Source organism: Ahaetulla prasina, chromosome 6, assembly GCF_028640845.1.
Source record: "Ahaetulla prasina isolate Xishuangbanna chromosome 6, ASM2864084v1, whole genome shotgun sequence".
Classification (NCBI taxonomy): domain Eukaryota; kingdom Metazoa; phylum Chordata; class Lepidosauria; order Squamata; family Colubridae; genus Ahaetulla; species Ahaetulla prasina.
Genome location: NC_080544.1, coordinates 65,629,133 through 65,649,913, shown reverse-complemented (window position 1 = coordinate 65,649,913; position 20,781 = coordinate 65,629,133). Strand labels below are relative to the sequence as shown.

The 20,781-nt window shown below is 38.0% G+C and overlaps 1 protein-coding gene across 6 annotated transcripts in view; it reads right to left on the bottom strand.

Annotated features, from left to right (window-relative positions):
- Window positions 1-906: 906 nt before the first annotated feature.
- PPP2R3A (protein phosphatase 2 regulatory subunit B''alpha) overlaps window positions 907-20,781 on the bottom strand; it is a 35,291-nt gene continuing 15,416 nt past the window's right edge. For all 6 annotated transcript variants that reach the window (XM_058189422.1, XM_058189419.1, XM_058189420.1 and 3 more), the window contains 10 exons: window positions 20,327-20,429; window positions 19,888-19,962; window positions 16,334-16,420; window positions 15,856-16,012; window positions 12,349-12,397; window positions 11,767-11,856; window positions 10,977-11,152; window positions 9,196-9,314; window positions 6,329-6,435; window positions 907-3,439 (listed from right to left, as the gene is read on the bottom strand). In XM_058189422.1, the coding sequence (XP_058045405.1) occupies window positions 3,343-3,439; window positions 6,329-6,435; window positions 9,196-9,314; window positions 10,977-11,152; window positions 11,767-11,856; window positions 12,349-12,397; window positions 15,856-16,012; window positions 16,334-16,420; window positions 19,888-19,962; window positions 20,327-20,429 (1,060 nt within the window). In that variant the 3' untranslated portion in view covers window positions 907-3,342. The remainder of the gene's footprint in view (window positions 3,440-6,328; window positions 6,436-9,195; window positions 9,315-10,976; window positions 11,153-11,766; window positions 11,857-12,348; window positions 12,398-15,855; window positions 16,013-16,333; window positions 16,421-19,887; window positions 19,963-20,326; window positions 20,430-20,781) is intronic.

Sequence of the window (20,781 nt, the reverse complement as noted above, 5' to 3'; positions counted from 1 at the left end):
AGGCTTTCAGACTATGGTTTTCTTAAAAAATAACTGGAATCTGCTGGATACTGAATTTGAATTTTTCCCCTATAATTGCTTTGAACCTTTCCCGCACAGATTTATAACCCAGAAAATTAATAATCTACTTGGGGCTATGGGGCAAAGCTTTCATAGACAACATGAGAATCATATTCTACATCAGGGGTAGTCAACCTTTTTATACCTACCGCCCACTTTTGTATCTCTATTAGTAGTAAAATTTTCTAACCGCCCACCGGTTCCACGGTAATGTGCCATGTATCGTCGTCTGTGCATGCCTCTCGCGCATCATGGATTGGGTTTGGGGGGGGGCGCCGGCTACCAGCTCTACTTGTCTGTTACAGCTGGGTGATATGGGGGGAAATGCGCGAGCTATTCTGGGATGAGGCTCTTTTGTTTGCACTACAGCGCCATTCACTTATATAACATGAACTAAACTTATGCGCGGGTGATACAAATAGTATATATTCCGAAATTTTAATTGTCACGGGGAATTTTATGAAAACCTAATGAAAATGTTTTTAAATAATGCTATGAAATTTTTTTAAAAAGTCCATTAAATTAAAAAAAAGGAAAATGCTTCAGTATCGGACAAAACCCCTACCACCCACCATGAACGCTGAAATGCCCACTAGTGGGTGGTAGGGACCAGGTTGACTACCACTGTTCTACAGCAATAAGCTAGATATTAATATTGACTCTATTCACAGTTGTCTCGTGGCATTTAAAAGGAATCTTGAAGCTCAACTCTACTTCAGACTTTTAGCATGTAAGTAAAGTGTAAAGGATAAGTTAGACTGACTATAATGCTGCTACTACAGTATCATTATCACCATTTTCTACCCAGAATTCCCAAGGTATGATATATATACAAAGATACACGCATAGGAAAAATAAACTTTTTAGTGTATTCTTACAATGCACAATCATTAGTATTGTGTTATCAGAAAGAAGCTAAGCACTTAGGAATTGAACATTATAATCCCTAACTTGCTCAATTTGCCCAAAGTATGCTCATATTCAATCACTTAAATTAAAACAGTACTTCAAAAATGAATGCAAAAAATATCTTCCAAAGGAAATTGTGCTTAAGCTGTTCCACAATCTCATGAGAAACGTACAAAAATTGATCACTAATCCCTTCAGAATACAGAAAATTCCTTATACACATAGGCATTAAAATCTGCAAAAGCATTTTCAAACAGCTATGTTCGTATAGATTTTTAGTGGTGGTGAACCAAGTGCCTTTGAAAAACATCCAACAACTAACTGCAAGACTGAACAAAAAGTTTTTTTCATAAAAATCTTTTCATTTGCAATTTATATGCAATTCCTACCACTTAAAGTGTGTTTGTTGTGGACTATCATATTTTCTCGGTTCCTGAACTGAATCATTTCATGAACAATTGCTTATCCGCAATATTAAACTATAGTATTCTGTTTGTTGCGTGTAATGTTAGTGTATGCTGATTGGATGATTATACACCTTCAAGTTTTTGTCAATTCTTGGAAACCACATAGATTTTTCCATGATGATCTGTCCTTAACCTGCTCATTCAGGTCTTCCAATAATGCATCTATCACTATTGTAACTAAATCCATCCATCTTGCTGCTGGAATCTTATTTCCTTCCATCTTTTACAGCATTTGCATCTTCTCTAGAGAGCTAGGTCTTTCAATGATGCATTTGAAATAGATAGTTTGAACTTTCTCAGCTGTTTCTCAAGTGAGAACTGTGAGTTGCATTGTTTCATAATCCATTTGTTCTTTGTTTTCCTGGGTATCCATGGTATTCTAACAGGTCTTATCCACCATAAAGGTTCAAAAACAGCAATGCTCTTTTCTAGCCTGATTTCAAAGTACAATTTTCACTTCCAGAAAATGTCATAGAAATATGATTGCCTGCACTATTCTGATCTTTGTAAGTATACACACATGCTGGCATCTGAGTATCTTTTTCAAGGCCTTCACGGCTATTAAGTGCTAGTCTGTAGTATATTCCTTGATTGCTTGTTTCTTTACTGTTCACCCTAAAAGGCAGAAGCATTCTACCACTTCAATTATCTTCATTGTCACTTCTAAGCAAATTGTATCTATTGTCAGTATGGCATTGTTTTATCACAGAATCATAAAATGAAAGCATCTCTGAATGAAAGTCCAATCTTCTACTCAGTGCTGGATTTGCCAAAACATTTTCAACAGGTGGCCATTCAGTCTTCATTTCAAGACCTTCACTGAAGGGGAACATACTACCTCAGAAGGGAGTCAATTTTATGCCACTAAGAACCATTTAAATTTTAAACAATGTATTGTAAATGCTTCCTTTACAAAATGGGCATTAGCTTTTACTTAGAATTTTTTTTAAAGAACAAGATTCAAAAGAGTGGGTAAGGGAATAAGATATTACCTGCATCATCTAGGACCTATCTTGTAAATGTTATTTTTACCTGATTTTTGTTTATTCTTGGAAAAGTTTTGTATTCATTTTGTCAGTTGATTCTCATTTTCTGCACTTCAATTTAAAATGCATCAATCTGGTGGGGCATTCCTATCAGTTATGAATTTTATGTCATTCATTTCTTTGATTAAGTGTGGAAAACATACCAATTTCTCTTTTATGGAGGGGGATCATTGCATTTATTAAGGCATTAATGCTTTTTAAAGAAGAATTTAATAAAATTGCAGAATTATTCTGTTATTCTGTTAAAAAAAAATCCCCATGAAGAACCACCATGAAAACGAATGGGCCGTCTCTTTTCTCTATTATACTTTAAACCAAAGAAACATGAACTTGACACTAGATTTAAATAAACTTGAAAATTCCATATTAAGTTATCATCATTCAGTATTCTATAATCCATATAAATATCTGCAGTGAGCTAGAAATAAACTAGAAAACTGATAGGGACTTCTGATACATCAAAAAACTGAACATTAGTATACAATTATGTTGTAAGACAAGAAAGAAACTGAACATAGCATCTAAATAAGAAAAGAAGGAAGAATAATCCAAAATGGAAAAAAAATCCTCAGGTATTTATTAATTGTTTTAAATTCTTTTTTTATATATAAATATGAAGCTTTTCACCTTTATCCAGTCTTTGCTGTTTCCTTACAGGTTCCATGAATGTCTGCACAAATTCTATGCATACCCCAACAGTTAGGAAAATTATCACATTAGAGAAACAAATGATATATCTTGTATAATTATGATTTTGTTTCAGATCTTCGTACATTGTCAAATAACATTATTGTTTCTTCAAATGTAAGAACTGAAGACTCGTGTGTTTAATAATGGTAGATTTTGAGGACAAATCATTGTTATGCTGAAAGATGTGAAATAATTAAATCATCTGACTTTTCTTCAATTTCAGACATAGATAAGAGTTCATCTGTTTCATAATCATCTTCAAAGGAACTACAAGAAATGAATAAAGAGATTCATATTAAAATAGTTTGACTCAATTTCTAATATTCAAATGACACTAATTTTAGAAAATATGAAGACAAATATAATATAAAATATAGCCCCATGAAACCTAAAGACAAAGCAAGTCTGAATTACTGAATAGGGGAACTGTTAAATACAGTTGAGTTATAAGCAAAAAATTCATATGAAAATAGTTCAAGATACAGGCTGTGATAATTTATCGTAACATTCAATTGTAAAAATTGTAAATGTTTTTGTAGCCATTTTCTTCACCACTTGGCCATTTTTCTCATATTTTTTGTGCATGCCTTTACTTGCACATTTATAGTGACACAATATAAATTTTGCAAAATTAAGAAGGAAAATCCTTCCACTTCCCAAATGACTACTGTGGAAGGGATAGTCTGTCTCTCTGTCTGTTTTTTTATCAATCAAACTTTTTAACTGCCCATTTCCGTCATAAGTATTGGGTTCAAATGGTACAAGAAGAGGCACACCGCTTTTGAAGGTAGTTCCTTTTTGCACCAGAGATAAACTAGCATCTGAGCTGAATGCTGCTTATTCATCTCACTTTTTCCACATATGTAAGTGATCTTAGAAGTGTATGCAAGGGTCATTCCTTATTGGAATAGGATTGGAGAAGGAGAATATGCAGGTCCCCAAAACACAGATTATTATTTGGTCTCTAGAATAAACATGGCATAACAAATGTCTAATAGGAGTGCTGGAAAAGAAAAATACATTTGGTTGATAACAGATAGGGTGCTTCCAAAATGACTACACTACTCTGAAATGCTGCCTATCTTCATTCAAGCTTACCAAAATTAGTCTGTAAATAGATGGATTAAGGCTGAGCTTCCTCATGATGAGCCAGTTCCTTTTTCCAGGATGTTTTTTCAACTTTCTAGTTTGGCATTAAATTAATAAGCAGATCAAACCATGTTTAGCATTTTGAAATCAGCCAAGGTAGGCAAGACTACCAAACATTCATAGTACCTAGCATTCCAGGTTTAGTTACAAACAAGACTGTCCTTTCTTCTAGTGTGGATTGACGTCAGGGCCTCTAAAATGTCAAAAGTCTTTTGACCTGAGCCTCTCAATTAATCTGTTTCTTTTTTAACTTCAACAGGATTTTGTTCTTATATTTCCATCCTATTGCAAACATCAAAACGAAATTAATTATTTTGGTCATAAGGTTGGTTCAAATTTCCCACTGCATTCAGAATACCTTTCAGGGACTCCTAGTGAACCTGGAATGGTAAGGATTGCAGGTGTTTTGCAAGGCCTAAGGAATAGCGTTGTGAGGTTGAGTTTCTCTTTTCATCTTACTGCTCTAGAGACCTTTAATTAGCCATTTGATTTTGATTCTTAGTAATAAAATTTTCTCTGTTTTAACATGCTTTGTCATTTTGAATTTGAATTGAATTGAATTGAATTGATTAAATTTCTATACCGCCCTTCTCCCGAAGGACTCAGGGCGGTTTACAGCCAAGATAAAACAGTATTTATAAATAAAATTAAAAGACAATATAAAAATCTAATTCAAATTGGCTAGCACCTATTAAAATTATTCAAAAAACAATAATAAAACCCCACTTAAAACAGTAATACAATTAGGCCAACCCTGCGCGATGAAATAAAAAAGTCTTGAGCTCGCATCGGAAGGTCCGGAGGTCGGGGAGTAATCGTAACCCCAGAGGAAGCTCATTCCAGAGGGTAGGTGCCCCCACAGAGAAGGCTCTCCTCCTGGGGGTCGCCAGCTGGCATTGTTTGGCTGACGGCATCCTGAGGAGACCCTCCCTGTGGGAGCACACAGGTCGATGAGACGCTATCGGTGGCAGCAGGCGGTCCTGTAAATAGCCCGGTCCTGTGCCATTGAGCGCTTTAAAGGTGGTTACCAACACCTTGAATTGCACCCAGAAGGCCACCAGCAACCAGTGCAGCCTACGCATGAGGGGTATTATATGGGAGCCACGAGTAGCTCCCTCTATCACCAGCGCAGCCACATTCTGGACCAGTTGGAGCCTCCGGGTGCCCTTCAAGGAGAGCCCCATGTAGAGAGCGTTACAGTAGTCCAGGCGGGAAGTGACGAGGACATGAGTGACTGTGCATAAGGAATCCCGGTCTATAAAGGGGTGCAACTGGCGTATCAGGCACACCTGATAAAAAGCTCCCCTGGCAATGGCCGTCGTGTTCTTCTAACGACAGCCGAGCATCCAGGAGAACGCCCAAGTTGCGGACCTCCATAGGGGCCAGTGACTCGGCTCCAACAGTCAGCAATGGAACCAGCTGACTGTACCGGGACGCCGGTATCCACAGCCACTCAGTCTTGGAGAGATTGAGTCGGAGCCCGTTTCTCCCCATCCAAACCCGCATGGCCTCCAGACACCGGGACATCACGTCAACAGCCTCGTTGGGGTGGTCAGGGGTGGAAATGTACAGCTGAGTATCATCAGCGTACTGATGATATTGCACCCCAAAACCACGGATCTCACCCAGCGGCTTCATATAGATGTTGAACAGGAGAGGCGAGAGAACCGACCCCTGTGGCACCCTACATGTGAGGCGCCTCGCGGCCAACCTCTGCCCCCCTGCCAACACCGTCTGTGACCGGTCAGAGAGATAGGAGGAGAACCACCGAAAAACGGTGCCCCCCACTCCCAATCTCTCCAGCCGTCGCAGCAGGATACCATGGTCAATGGTATCAAAAGCCGCTGAGAGGTCTAACAGGACCAGGACAGAGGAACAACCCCTATCCCGAGCCCTCCAGAGATCATCTACCAACGCAACCAAACTTTAACTTTATTTCAAAATACTACTAGTTTCAGCAATAAATTTCAGCACTTGGAACAGCAACTTTAAGATGCTTTTGCTTACCCTTCTTGTAACTGTACACTGCCAGACTCCTCAGCTACAAGGATTTCATATTCCTCAGCAGCATATCTGTCCCAATCAGAGGGTTCTGGATTATCATTTTCAATATCCTAAATAAATTGATTAGTAAGAAAAAGATAAAATCTAACAAGTCTTTTAAAGATTATGACATGCATAATTGTAAGTATCTACAATAAATAGTGTAATAAACTATTAGTAAGCATTTAAAGAAGAATCATTGCATACTTTTTGGTAATTATCTGTAAATGAAATATCCTGCAAATATTATGTTACGTTCCTAATCAGTTATACAAAATTAACTATCGTGTTTGTATGTATCTGAACTTAGATAAGCCAATCCAGAGTGTCTTAATTCATTTCAGCTAAACAGTCAGTTCCACAGGTACAGGTAGTCCCTGGTAATCAATTTGTTGAGCAACCAAAATTATGATTGTATTGAACAAGGGAGACATATGATCTGTCCTTAGATTTCCAGCAGTTGCAGCATCCCCAGAGTTAAGTTATAATGATCTGTGTGCTTAGTGCCAGGGTGGTGATTGCATGGCAGTGAGCTGCAGTCATAGGATCACAATTTCCAAGGTTCCTTACTGGCTTTACATGAGTTAAGGGGGAAGCCATCACGAAGTTGGAAGTCACAGTCATGAGAAGACCTCACTTAATAATGACAACCAGGACTGATGTCACTAAGCATATGATGACTGATGTCACATAACATCACACTTTATGACCATCTTGCTTAGTGACAACAATGCTGGTCACAATGTAAGTTAAAGGCTACCTGTTCAAGAAAATGCAAAGTATTGAAATTATTTATATTTAAAAATATTAAGGAAGAGAGACTTTAGATTCTTCATTATTATATTTTTAAAAATTAGTTTAGTTGTGATACAGAAGTTGTTTCAAAGATTTAATCTCTGATTTATGGAAAAGGTTGCAGAGTATTTCTGACCTTGTATCCTTTCAAATTGAAACAATTTTGAAAGTTTACATAACACATGAAAACATTATATTAGATATGCATACACCCACAAAAACAAACTGCTACCTTTTCACTAACATCATATGGCTCCTTAACCATATTAACTTGCCCAAAGCCAAAAGGTTATGGTTTCAGTCAACAGTAACTGAAATCTGAAACATGATTTAAGCATTGGTTTAATATTAACAGATATTAACAGAAAATGCTTGGTTCTTATTCCACTTTTTACAACAGAAAACTCTCTGATCATGATTAATGATTACATATCATACTAACTGTGTTCATTACAGGAACCCATTCTAAGAAAAAGATCTTTTTTAATTTTTAATTTTATATTCAATGTTAAAATACAAACTCTAAAAAAGGGGAAAAAATACAAGAATAAAGCAAAACTGAACAAGACATTTAAAAAGTGGACAGAAAAAAGGTGTACACACACAGGTGTGGTTTTTTTCTACGCACTTTTTCTTTTAATGTCTTATTTAGAGAAGAGATCTAAATTTATTTATACATGTAATAAACAATTGATGTATATATGTATGCATGCATGGAATTGATATCCTGGCTTATACTTTAGGAGTTCAGTCTGGTAGGTACATACTGTAAGACCAAGGAAACAAGATTTACACGTATTTCAGTAAGATACTTTCTAATGCAGGTAAATACAGACACTTGGAAATTAAAATTTATTTCCCAGTCTCATATGTAGTTAAGGAATATAATAAGTCAGTTTTCTCCCCTTTTGCACTGTTGCCATTTATGAATTAAGCTACCAATTGACTCATTCAATGTGTTCTATCCCCGATCTCTTATATCTAAAGTCACTCAGAATCTAAATGAGTGTGAGAGTTGAAAATGGAGCTAACAGTTTTTGGCCTATATATGGAAATTATGTAAATATATGACAGCTACTCAGTTTCAAGACCATCAAGCACTATTCCATGCATTTATACTACTGGGGGTATTTGTACCCTCACTGATGGCCAGCAGTGTTCTGTATGGTTCCATTCTTCATTATTGTTTGCAATAAAATTTGTTCCTGTCCTGTTGTTTTTCTTTTCTTCTTCCTATATATATATATGCTTATACCTCCTAATATTTACTCATATACATATTTATATACTATATAAACTTTTTGTACGATGTTGTGACAAAATAAATAAATAAATAAATAAATTGTCTGCAAAGTTTAGCCTTGGATAGAAGCTGAGCTGTGAAGCTTTGTGATTTATCACCTAGTCCTGGTAAGAGAAGGCTGACCGTGAGGTATGACTGAAAGCAATAAAGATCAGACTCCAAAAGTCATTTCACAAACAATCCAAAAAGTTGCAATTGGAGCAATCAAACGTAGTTTCACCCCAAAGATCACTTTGAGAACAGCCCTATCAATCGCTAAATTCAGTACTTCCTCTTCCTCCATCCTACCTCTCTTCCACCATGGAATTTAAGTGTGAATGAAATTTAATATCTGCCTTTTTGCAGTATGGTACAGCTTCAACATGTATATCAGAGCAAAACGCTGCCAAGAATTTTAACTCACTTCCAGTTAATAAAAACTACCCTAAACTGTCACTAATGGCAATGGGCTCAGGCTTTACCACTACTGAGATCAAGCAATCAGGTATAATAATTTCAGCTTAGTAAAAGGTGCAGAAATGTATGCCAGGGCACAGCATACTAATTTGCCCTGGGTCATAATAGTATAATGCAATATGCACTTGCCTTAAAGTTCATCTGCAGACATTGTCATGGAATTTATACTACTGGCCATACCTGTTCAATTATGTAAAAGTGTTCTTGTTACTTTTCTCTATAATGTTCTAGTTTTTCCTTTAAGTAATCATTACTTTGAAATAGAGCTGTTTTATACCTTTTGCACAGCAAAGGGATCCCGTTGTTCATTGTCCAGATACTTTTCAAGGTTAAAGAAAGTATTATAAAATACATGAGCCATTCTACATCTCTTCAAATCTCGTAGAGTAATTCTTCCTGAAAAACCAGCATATTTACTATCAGCATATTAATTATCAGCATATTAACTATCAAACCAACAGTTCTTAGTGGATTGGAATAAAAGAGCCCCTAGTTCATGTATCTCATAACAGTGACTAAAGATTTGTCAAGGAAAGCAAGGAGTAAGAGCGTATTTTAAAGTTGAATCACAGGTTTCTTAGTAGGCTTACTTCCAAAACAAGTTGATTGGTTTTGTGCATTCAGTTTGAATCAGTGGGCACCAACCTGATAATATGAACTTGTCACAAGCCTTTTCCATTAATTTATGTAAAATGTCATTTTGTAGAGATGCCAAGTAAATTGTCTAAGTTGTGTTTACAAACAAAGACACTTCTTACCTGTCATTTGAAACATAGCTACCACTAGTAGAAAAAACATTACACACCGGCGCTAACATTATTATTACAGGTATTCCTTGAGATATAACCGTAATGAGCCTGCCCGTTACAATCGCATGTTATGGCAGCCATTAAGCAAAGCATCTCATTAATGATTCCCCCCATCCCTGCTCTCCCCAAAGAATCGTTTAACCAAATATGCAGGTTGTTAAGTGGATTAGGTGGTGCCTGGGAGGTGGGGGAGGCCCTTGGAGATCTAGCATAGAAACCTATATTGGGGCACTGCTAATACCATAGTTTTTCCCAGATAGATTGATCAGGATGATTTCAAATAACATGATTACTTGTTAGCACTGAAGACTTTTGTTTTGGATGAAACAAAATTTATAGGATTAATTGTTAAGAATGAATTCAGATAAGTTAACAAAAAGAACTCAGTGCATTTTGTCATATACCTTTCAAAAATGCCCATTTGGAGAGATTTATTAATACTTTCAATGTGATGTGTGTTGTAATTAGCACTGTGTCTCATTTGTGAGTAAATGGATGATCATCTCACATTATAGATGACATATCTGTAGGGAGTTATTATCCCATTAAAAATAACATTCATAAATGCAGCTATTAGACACTTAATCATCGCACCTATTTGTAGAGGTAGTTGCAAATGTCTGAATGACTTAACTAAATTCCATATTACATATTATGGTAGATCAGGATAATTTTTGTGATTTTTCACATTAATCAGAGAACAAGTTGAAGATGCAAAGCAGGGGTATCGAACTCAAGGACCGTGGGCTGGATCCGGCCCACAGGATGCTTAGATCAGGCCCGCGGGGATGCCCTGGAAATAGTGAAGGACGGTGCTTCTGCCAGTGAAAATGAAGCTGAGAGCCACTCTCAGCCTCCCCAAGCTCTGTTTTCACTACAGAGGGCTGCAGAGGCCATCATGGTTGAAAATGGAGCTCAGGGGAGCCTCACACAGCCCCCCCAAACTCCATTTTTGCTAGCAGAGGGCTGCAGGAGGCAGTTGCAGCCAAAAACGGATGTTGAGCTGGCCATGCCCACCCTGGCCACATCCACTTGGCCCCCCAAGGTCAAACACAACCCTGATGCGGCCCTCAATGAAATTGAGTTTGACATCCCTGATGCAAAGACTAGCAAGCTAGTGTGAAAGCTACTTTATGTCTTTCTGTAAAGACATAAAACTCTTTAAAGCATCATAAGATCAAATTTACTAAAAAAAACCAAAACAGAACAAAATGACTTGGAATAAAAATTATCATATAATAACTCTTACCCTCATATTCTGGTTTTACTAGATCAAGCATTTGGCACAATAGATCATGGAAGGGCAAAGGCTCAATGCCCATAGATTCCATCCTTTCACACTGTTCCTCATAAAAATATTCAAGTTCATACATTGATAGTGTGCCATCCCCATCTAAATCCATGCATCGGAACCAGTACTCAATACTACAAAACAAAGAGATGAATCAAGATATATTTTTATAATATGGCAGCAGGTAACAAAAGTTTTGGGAATGACTTTCATGTACATAGTACACAATAAAGCTTTGTCTGGACTTTCCCATATGACAGGTTGCACTGGAAATGGTACCTTGAAGTTCGGACGATGAGCTAAGATACATAATACCCTCAACTGTTCAGTAGAAAATTCTGTACTCTTTTCCTATCCTATCCTAAATCTTTCAATATCTTGGAGAGAGTTTTTGGATGGAAAAATGTTTATTTTTAGCAGCTTGATAAAATTTTTATATGACAAAAACAACACACACAGAAAGAGAATACATAACTTGGAAGAAGGCTTCAGTAAATAAAGATAATTTTTACAATACAAGACTCTGTTGTAGGTAAATTTTCTCCTATTTAAAGCTCTTCTCATGTTAATTTTGTGGCTGGTAGTCAGTGAAGCTGGAGTGGCATGGAAGGTAGGTGCATTCTGTGTTTCTTTTATCTTTTGGACTTCAAGAGTAAACTCAAACAATGTACAATAAACTAATTAAGAAATTAGCCACATACAGAAAATAGTTATCACATACTGTTTATATTTTAGATATTTATTTTACCTTGTGAGGCATCTTTTGTCTTCTTCCGAGATCAGAAACCACACAAAGTCTGCATAGCTCATCTGGTTTTCTTTTTGTTCTTGACTTCCTCTAAAATATATAAAAATACGTAGTTAATTCCTTAATTAAAAAATAACCAGAGGCAAATTTTTAAAAATCACAGAGTGATCTGAAAAAGAGAAAAGATAAAATTTCTATTCCTAAAATGTATTAAGGTTATCCATTATCTAATTCCTGGAAAAGTAATGTTTTATTAAACTGAAGACAGATTTGGAATCTTATCCTAATATTACTAACACAACAACTTTGAAATCAGGATTCTAGGTTGACTTTTAGTGCAATAATTGTGAGGACTGCCTTTGAAGAATCTTCTTTTGATGAGGCATCAATGCCTTTTCACAACCAGGAATGTGAATTGAATGGTAACATTTCAAAAAATTGAATTTTGAATTTTGGCTTAAATTGCTTAAGGTTATGAGGGGGTCATGGCTACAAATACTACTCTACCATAGTTTTCTCTCCTCTTTGAGAGGTATTCACCATTAACTGTTCCCTAATTTAGAGAACAACTTTACTACTTACCTAAGAACAGCTCCAGTGAATATTCTTTCTATAATTCTGCTTGACAAAGCTGTAGATTAAAAAAAACAAAAGTGTGAGGGGTAATTTGTAGGCTGATCGGGAGACAGCTATATAAAAAGTTACCTACCAAAAGCTCATATTTTATTGATAAAAGGACCTGACTGCTTGCTAGACCACAGAAAAGCCATTGGAAAGATATTACAAAAGCACCACCCAAAGGTCTTAGAAAACAAACAGATTCCTATGAAAAATAGTTCCACTGATTCACTTCAATAAATTTTGTTTAGAAGGTTTTGCTTAAGGAACAGATTACTGTTTGAATTAACTAGAGCCTGACAAATAGTTAGGAATGTTTATCTCATTCATAAAAATAAGATATATGAAGACTAGTACATGCATACAACAACATCCAATCGTATGCAAAGTTCAACATGAGCATTATCATTACACATTTTCCTAGATACAGGTAGTCCTCAAGCTGCATCCAAAATGGAGCCTGTCAATTATGTTTGCAAGTGGTGACAACCATTAAGTAAGATTTAAGTCTAGCTTAACAACTTACTCTATCTCAGGTGTCTGCAAACTTGGCTCTTTTAAGACTTGTGGACTTCAACTCCCAGAGTTCTACAGCCAGCTGGCTGAAGAATTCTGGGAGTTGAAGTCCACAAGTCTTAAAAGAGCCAAGTTTGCAGACCCCTGCTCTATCTGATGCTGCTGTTAAATGAATGCACAGCTCATTAAGTAAGCATGGGGTACCTCAGAGGTGTGGGGAGGCCTTGGGAGGGCCTCCACTCAGCTGGGTCCATAAAGCAGGCAGACAAGCAGCAAAAAGCTTTCAATAGCCAAAACCAACTCAATGGTGAGGAGGGGGGAAAGAGGGGGGGAAAGGGCCTAGCTAGATTAAGGTCCAATGCCATGATCCAATGCTGGAGAGGCTTCCAAACAAGCTTCTGTGCTTGGCTGATGAAGTCGAGTTGTGAGCTGGGCCTCTGCCCCAATCAGCTGGCTGTCAAATAACTGCAAACCTCTCCTGGCTCGTTAGCCTTTGAGGAAGCCAGGAGAGGTTTGCAATCTCCTGACATCCAGCTGACTGGGGCAGAAAGCTCTGAAAACAGCTTCCATTTCCACAAGGAAATATTTGAACGCTGAAAATGATGGCTGCTTCCAGGAGGTACGGGGAACAGATCCAAGTGCTGTGGGGTATTATCATGACAGGACGTTGTGGGAGAGATGCAGGGAGGCACTGCAGTGTCTCTGTGAGAGCAAATGACCCAGGGGGCGCTGCAGCCATTGTAAGTTTGAAACAGAGTTGTATGTAACTTTTGGGAGAGTCTGTCATAACTTCAAACAGCATTAAATGACTTGTTATAACTTGACAACTACCTGTATACTACATATATCGGTATCTTTACTACACATCAAATTATTATGATTATTTTAGGTTTGAATTCCTTTCAGTCATTGTTTCAATCTTTTAATGCAAGATATTTTTTTTAATAAGTAAGTAGGATAAATCCATACAGCATAATAATAATAATAATAATAATAATAATAATAATAATAATAATAATAATAATAATAATAATAATAATAATAATAATAATAATATTTTAATTTGTATACCGCCCTTCTCCCGAAGGACTCAGGGCGGTGAACAGGCAGATAAAATATAAATACACACAGTAATTAAAAACATCCCTTAAAAAACTAATTCAAATGCCCAAAAATGTTAAAAAACGTACTCCCCCGTAAAATAACAAAATTTTAAAAACCCATCCAATAAAAATAAAAATCAGGCTAGTCCAGCCATATGAAATAAATAAGTTTTAAGTTTGCGGCGAAAGGTCCTAAGGTCAGGTAATTGTCGAAGTCCGAGGGGAAGTTCGTTCCACAGGGTCGGAGCTCCCACAGAGAAGGCCCTCCCCCTGGGGGCCGCCAGTCGACACTGTTTGGCTGACGGCACCCTGGGGGGTCCCTCTCTGTGGGGAGGCGTGCGGACGATGGGAGATAGAAGCCGGCAGTAGGCGGTCCCGTAGATAGCCGGTCCTAAGCCATGGGCGCTTTAAAGGTGGTAACCAATACCTTGAAGCGCACCGGAAAACAACAGGTAGCCAGTGCAGTCTGCGAGGATAGGTGTTATGTGGGAGCTCGAGGCGCTCCCTCGATAACCAGCGCAGCGCGTTCTGAACTAGCTGAAGTCTCCGGGTGCTCTTCAAGGGAGCCCCATGTAGAGAGCATTGCAGTAGTCCAGGCGAGGTAACAAGAGCATGAGTGACTGTGCATAAGGCATCCCGGTCCAGGAAGGGCGCAACTGGCGGATCAGGCGAACCTGATAAAATGCTCTCCTGGAGCGGTTGCCAAATGGTCTTCAAAGGACAACCGACCATCCAGGAGCACGCCCAAGTTGCGTACCTTCTCCATCGGGGCCAATGATTCACCCCGACAGACAGCCGCATCTGCAGCTGACTGTACCGAGTGCCGGCATCCACAGCCACTCCGTCTTGGAGGATTAAGTTTGAGCCTGTTCCTCCCCATCCAGACCCGTCGGCTTCCAGACACCGGGACAGCACTTCGACAGCTTCACTGGGGTGGCCCGGGGTGGAAAAGTACAGCTGGGTGTCATCAGCGTACAGTTGGTATCTCACCCCAAAGCCACTGATGATCTCACCCAGCGGCTTCATATAGATGTTGAACAGGAGGGGTGAGAGAATCGACCCCTGCAGCACTCCATGAGGCACCTTGGAGTCGATCTCTGCCCCCCTGTCAACACCGTCTGCGTCCGATCAGAGAGGTAGGAGGAGAACCACCGATAAACGGTGCCTCCCACTCCCAACCCCTCCAACCGGCGCAGCAGGATACCATGGTCGATGGTATCAAAAGCCGCTGAGAGGTCTAATAGGACCAGGGCAGAGGAGTAACCCCTATCCCTGGCCCTCCAGAGATCATCCACCAGTGCGACCAAAGCTGTCTCCGTACTGTATCCGGGCCGGAAGCCGGACTGAGCATGTCACTAATTTGAAATGTTCAGTCAAATATTAAAACTGTGACCATTTGCATGCTTTCATTAACTGTAAAATAAAAACAAATTTTCCAGGTAAAAATTAGCATTATTACAGGATTTGACAATAATGAAGTTTGAATTTAGTTTCTGTTTATGATTGTTTTCATTTTCACCTATCTTCTTTTGCAGTGTTATGACAAACACATAATTTTGTTTAACGATTTGCTTTGAGCTACCCTTTATATACTTCAGTAGTGATAATCTATATACCAATAACAATTAGGATTGTTTGCCTATAAGCCAGTTCTGAATGGCAGTTAATGACTAAAAAAAATAGGAAGCTATATAGGAAAAGGAGTAAAAAAATGGAGGAAGTTAGTTAAGTTTGATAATGATTTCCCATAAGATTGTGTGTCTGTCTAAATGTATACACACACACACACACACACGGATAAAAGCATAGTATATTTATAATAACATGTTCTTTTGCTTTTGAATTTCCTTACCTTGATCATTGTATCTAGTCAAATCGCTCTGATTGATATAGAGATCATGATCAGTGTCCAATTCCCAGAATTTACAGTAAATAACATAGAAGTGCTCATAGGAAAAATAATCAGTGATTTGATTAATATCTTCCTCTTCTTCTAAGAGGGCTAGAGTCTGAAAAGATGAGAATGGATTAATTCTACATAAAAAAATGCTACTGAAGTACCAGAAACCTGGTATATTTAACAAAAGCCTACATTTTTAGTTGATTGTGGCTGTACTAGATAGAAGAATTCTAATAATCAGTAACAGATTACTAGAATTTTCCTACCTAGTATGTCTAGTTAGATACATACCTCTAGTACTTCCCTCATATTTAAAATAAACCTATCTTTCCAGAATGCATACCATTTTTATTGCTAGTCCAACTGAATTGTAAAATACACTAAATATTTTAATTCATATTGTTCATAAGGTTGTAAAAAATTAACATACTTGCAGAAAGTTGCTTTTCCTCAGCTCTATTAATGATATTTTTCCAGACCATGATCTATTCACTATGTAAAATATTCTTTGAATAACCTGGAAAAAGATTAAATATACAATTCAAAACCACTGGCAAATTAAAGAAAAAATGCATTATAATGACAGTTGTATAGATCTATGTTCTTTTTTGAGTTTTGTTTAATCAGAAAAATACAAAAGACTCATAAAGTTGGAAAGGGCCATCAAGTCATAGAATCACAGGGCTGGAAGACACCTTGGAGGTCTTCTAGTCCAGGGGTCGGCAACCTTAAACACTCAAAGAGCCACTTGGACCTGTTTCCTACAGGAAAAAAACACTGGGAGCCACAACTTGATGTCACTCCCATTCAGTCACATGACCACGTAGCCATGCCTACCCAGCCACAAAACTATTCTCTATGTCTCTCTCCCCCTCTGTGTCTCTCTCCCTCTGTATCTCTCCATCTCCCCACTCTCTATGTATCTCTCTCTCTCTCTCTCTCTCTGTATGTGTATGTGTCTCTCTCTGTCTCTCTCTCCCTCTCTGTATGTGTATGTGTGTCTCTCCCCACTCATTTCGGGTGACCGTCCTCCTACTCCCCCTCCTCTCGTAACTCCCTAGCCGTAACTCCCTGTGGCTGAGCCAGGAGCATTCCCACGCACAGGGAGACTCCAGCCTGAAGTGGCAGGAAGTGAAGGCTGCCTTATGTGCAAATGTGGCACGAAGGCAGGTACAGGACAGCTTTGCTCCTGCACTCTCCAATGACCTTCTTTCCCTCCTCCTCTCATGATGCCTGGGACAGCTGTGGCTGAGCCGCGAATGTGCGCACGCGCAGATTGACCCTCCTCAAGCAAGCGCCAAAGCTCAGGAAAGGTGCACACAGGGCGGGCAGCAACTCGCTTACGGAGGCTCTCTCCGTGCATGCGTGCGTGCACACGCTCCCAGCTCAGACACAGCTGGCCAGGGGGTTACAAGAGGAGGGGGGTGGAAAGTGCAGAAACGAAGCTGCCCTGTACCTGCCTTCATGCCACGTTTACACGTAAGGCAGCCATCGCTTCCTGCCACTTTGGGCTGGAGTCCAAAAAAGTAATAAGAGGGGCAAGGCGAACCAGTGATGGGACAGGGAGCTGTGGCAGAGGGCCCAAAGAGCCACGTGTGGCTCCAGAGCCACGGGTTGCTGACCCCTGTTCTAGTCCAACCCGCTGTCCAAGCCAGGAGCCCTTATACCACCCCAGCCAAATCGTTGTTCAATCTTTTCTTGAAAACCTCCAACAATGAGGATTTGGATTACCGAATTGGGAACTATATTATCAGGCAGCAAAGTTGACTTGGATGAGAGAATGGATTATTCTAAGAAACACAGGACTATTAACTTTGGAAGGTCATGATCTACAATTGGGATGGCATGCTTTTTTATGGTATGGTAAAAGTAAGATGCATACTTATTTTCAAAGACATTACGTAAGAAATGCATTATTATTACAGTGGGAGAAGATTAGATATAAATATTATTTGAAAATACCAGCATGGTTAACAATGGAAGCATTAATACATCCAAATATAATTAATATTAAAAATGTTCTTAGATATAAATATATTTTTACAGATAAGGGGGAATTGAAAGAGAAACAAGAAACAGAAGAACAAGGGATTGAGATGGATTGGTATACTTATATGCAAATCCCAACAAGATATGAAAAAGATGCTAAATTAAATGGTTTTTATTTAGAAATGACAGAAATGGATAAGATACAGGAACAGATGGAAAAATAATTTGAAATATATATAATTATTTACTTAGTATTGAATTAGAAGAAGAACAAGTAAAAGAAACAATGATAGCCTGGGCAAAAAAATTCGGATATTCAGTTGAGCTAGATAAACGGCAGCAGCAATGGGAAAGGAATTATAAATTAACTATGTCCACAGCCTATAAGGAGAATCAATATAAAATGTTTTATAGATGGCACATGTCACCTAAAAAATTGGCAAAAATGTTTACAAATAAATCTGCAAAATGTTGGAAATGCCATTAGATACCATATGTGGTGGACATGTCCAGAAGCGAGAAATTATTGGAAGAAAATCAAAACATGGTTAGAAGAAATGAAATAACAACATATAGATTTAAAACCTGAACTGTTCCTATTGGGTATCTTACCAGAGAAATTTAGTAAGGAAAATATATATTTGATTGTACATGTTATAACTGCAGTGAGGATAGTATTTGCGCAAAGATGGAAAGCAGAAAAAATTCCTGTGGAGAGAGAAATAATTAAGAAAATATTGGATTATGAAGAAAAAGATTGACTTTGTCACTTAAAGAAAGAGAGGAATCAGAATATTTTAAAATATGGGGGCAATTTTATTATTGGTTGGAGAAGAGATATATATAGAGTAATGTTGTAATGAAGAAAGAAGAGAAAGAAGATAGATAAATGTATTAACAGAAAAGTAACTAGATAAATATATTAACAGAAAAGCAAAAAATGTGGGAGAATTGTTATAATAAATGAAATGATGATATTAAGAAATGATAAATATTGGAGGAGCAAGAAGAAGACACAAAAATGTATTCAGCTGACACACTGAATGACTGATTATATATTGTATGTTTGTTTGTCTATAAAATAAAAAAAAACTTTTGACACGAGAGATTGGAGGAGATGTTGAGGGAAAGTGGGGGGGGGGACCTCCAACAATGGAGCACCCACAATTCTGGCAGTCAAGCTGTTCCATCAATTAATCATTCTCACTGTCAGGAAATTACTCCTTATTTCCAGGTTGGATCTCCCTCTAATGAGCTTCTACTCATCACTTCTTGTTCTGCCCTCAGGTGCTCTAAAGAATAAATCCACCCCATTTTCCCTGACAGCCCTGTTCAATAATTTGATCAATTTAGGAATCCAAATTAAAACAGCTATAACATGTGGCTGTCTATCCTTCATCTGAATGCACCCAGTCAAGGAAAATCCACAACCTTTCTGAGTTAACTGATTCCATATCAAACCATTAATTAGAATTTATACTACTATGAAGTCCTATGGGAATAAACTTTCGAATACAGTCCCAGGAAATTTCCTACTAGGCCTGATCCAATCACAGTGACATAGATAGTCCTTCAGTTGTATATGTTTAGTGATATCAGAACTTTAAAGATAAGAACTGGCCATTTGAGCACTGGCTGGGAAATTCTGGGAGTTGAAGTCCACATATCTTTAAAGTTGCCAAGACTGAGAAACACTGCTATATTAATTGCATTCAGTTGCACTAAATTCCTTTCATACGTGAGATTGGAAAGGAAAACATGGTAAACTATTTCTATAATGTTGTAAAAAAAAACCCTATATGGATTGATTATAATTGTGAAGAACTGAGCAAAGTGTGTAAAAAAAAAAAGCAAACCAGATGTGAAAGATAAGGAAGAATTAAATAGTTGAAACAAATCAATGCCAAATAGCCAACCTGAATTTGTCTTACTTCTGAAACTGGTCATGTTTCAATCTCACTACGAATAATGAAACTAATAATGTAGGCAACATACCGTAGTAATGTAGCGGGAATGAAATTCTGGGGCATCCTTTAAAAATGTCAGTCCTGGATGAGTTTCAACTATATCCTGAAATACACCAGAATTATTAAGTACAAAAAAACATCATAACCATAAACTAGCATAGTACCTAAAGGGAAACTAGGGGAAAGTAAAATAAACATTTATCACATGATAAGCTATGGTAACTTGCTCTAACTATGAAGAAACAAGAAAAGGAGAGATGTTGGACTTTCCTTACTTTTTTGTCACACCACGGAATCATAAAATCTTGGCACTAGAAGGGCCCAAACACAATTCCCTGCAGAATCCAAATGTGCAGAATCATGGACACTGTATTCTTCCTTCACCCTAATTCATCCTCTGAAGGGGAGCTATCTCAGTAATTGGTAGGAAGCTCTAGGCTGGAATTTAAAGGACTGGTCAAACATACCTGCAGTATTGGGATGAAATCTTCTTGTTCCAGATAGTTACAGTTAGGTTTTGCTAAAAGGCAAATGAATTTTGATGCATCATCATGACAGTTGTGTAGAATCCTACAAAGAAGAAGTAAACTGTATAAGACCATTCTGGTCAATCCGAAGAAGGAAAAATGTTCTATGGTTTCAGCTTCATTCAGCATTACCCAATCTTGGCACTTTTGAAACATGGACAGATTTGGAGAATTCTAGAACCTAGTGTCTATAAATCTACCGTGTTTCCCTGAAAATAAGACCCTGTCCTATATTATTTTGAACCCTGAAATAAGCGCTTGGTCTTACTGCCATGTGCTCAAAAGCCCGATTGGGCTTATTATCAGGGATGTCTTATTTGGAGGAAAACAGGGTAGAAGGCTCTCAAACTGAGCAAGGCTTCTATAACTTGGCATCTATTATATAGAGCCAAAGC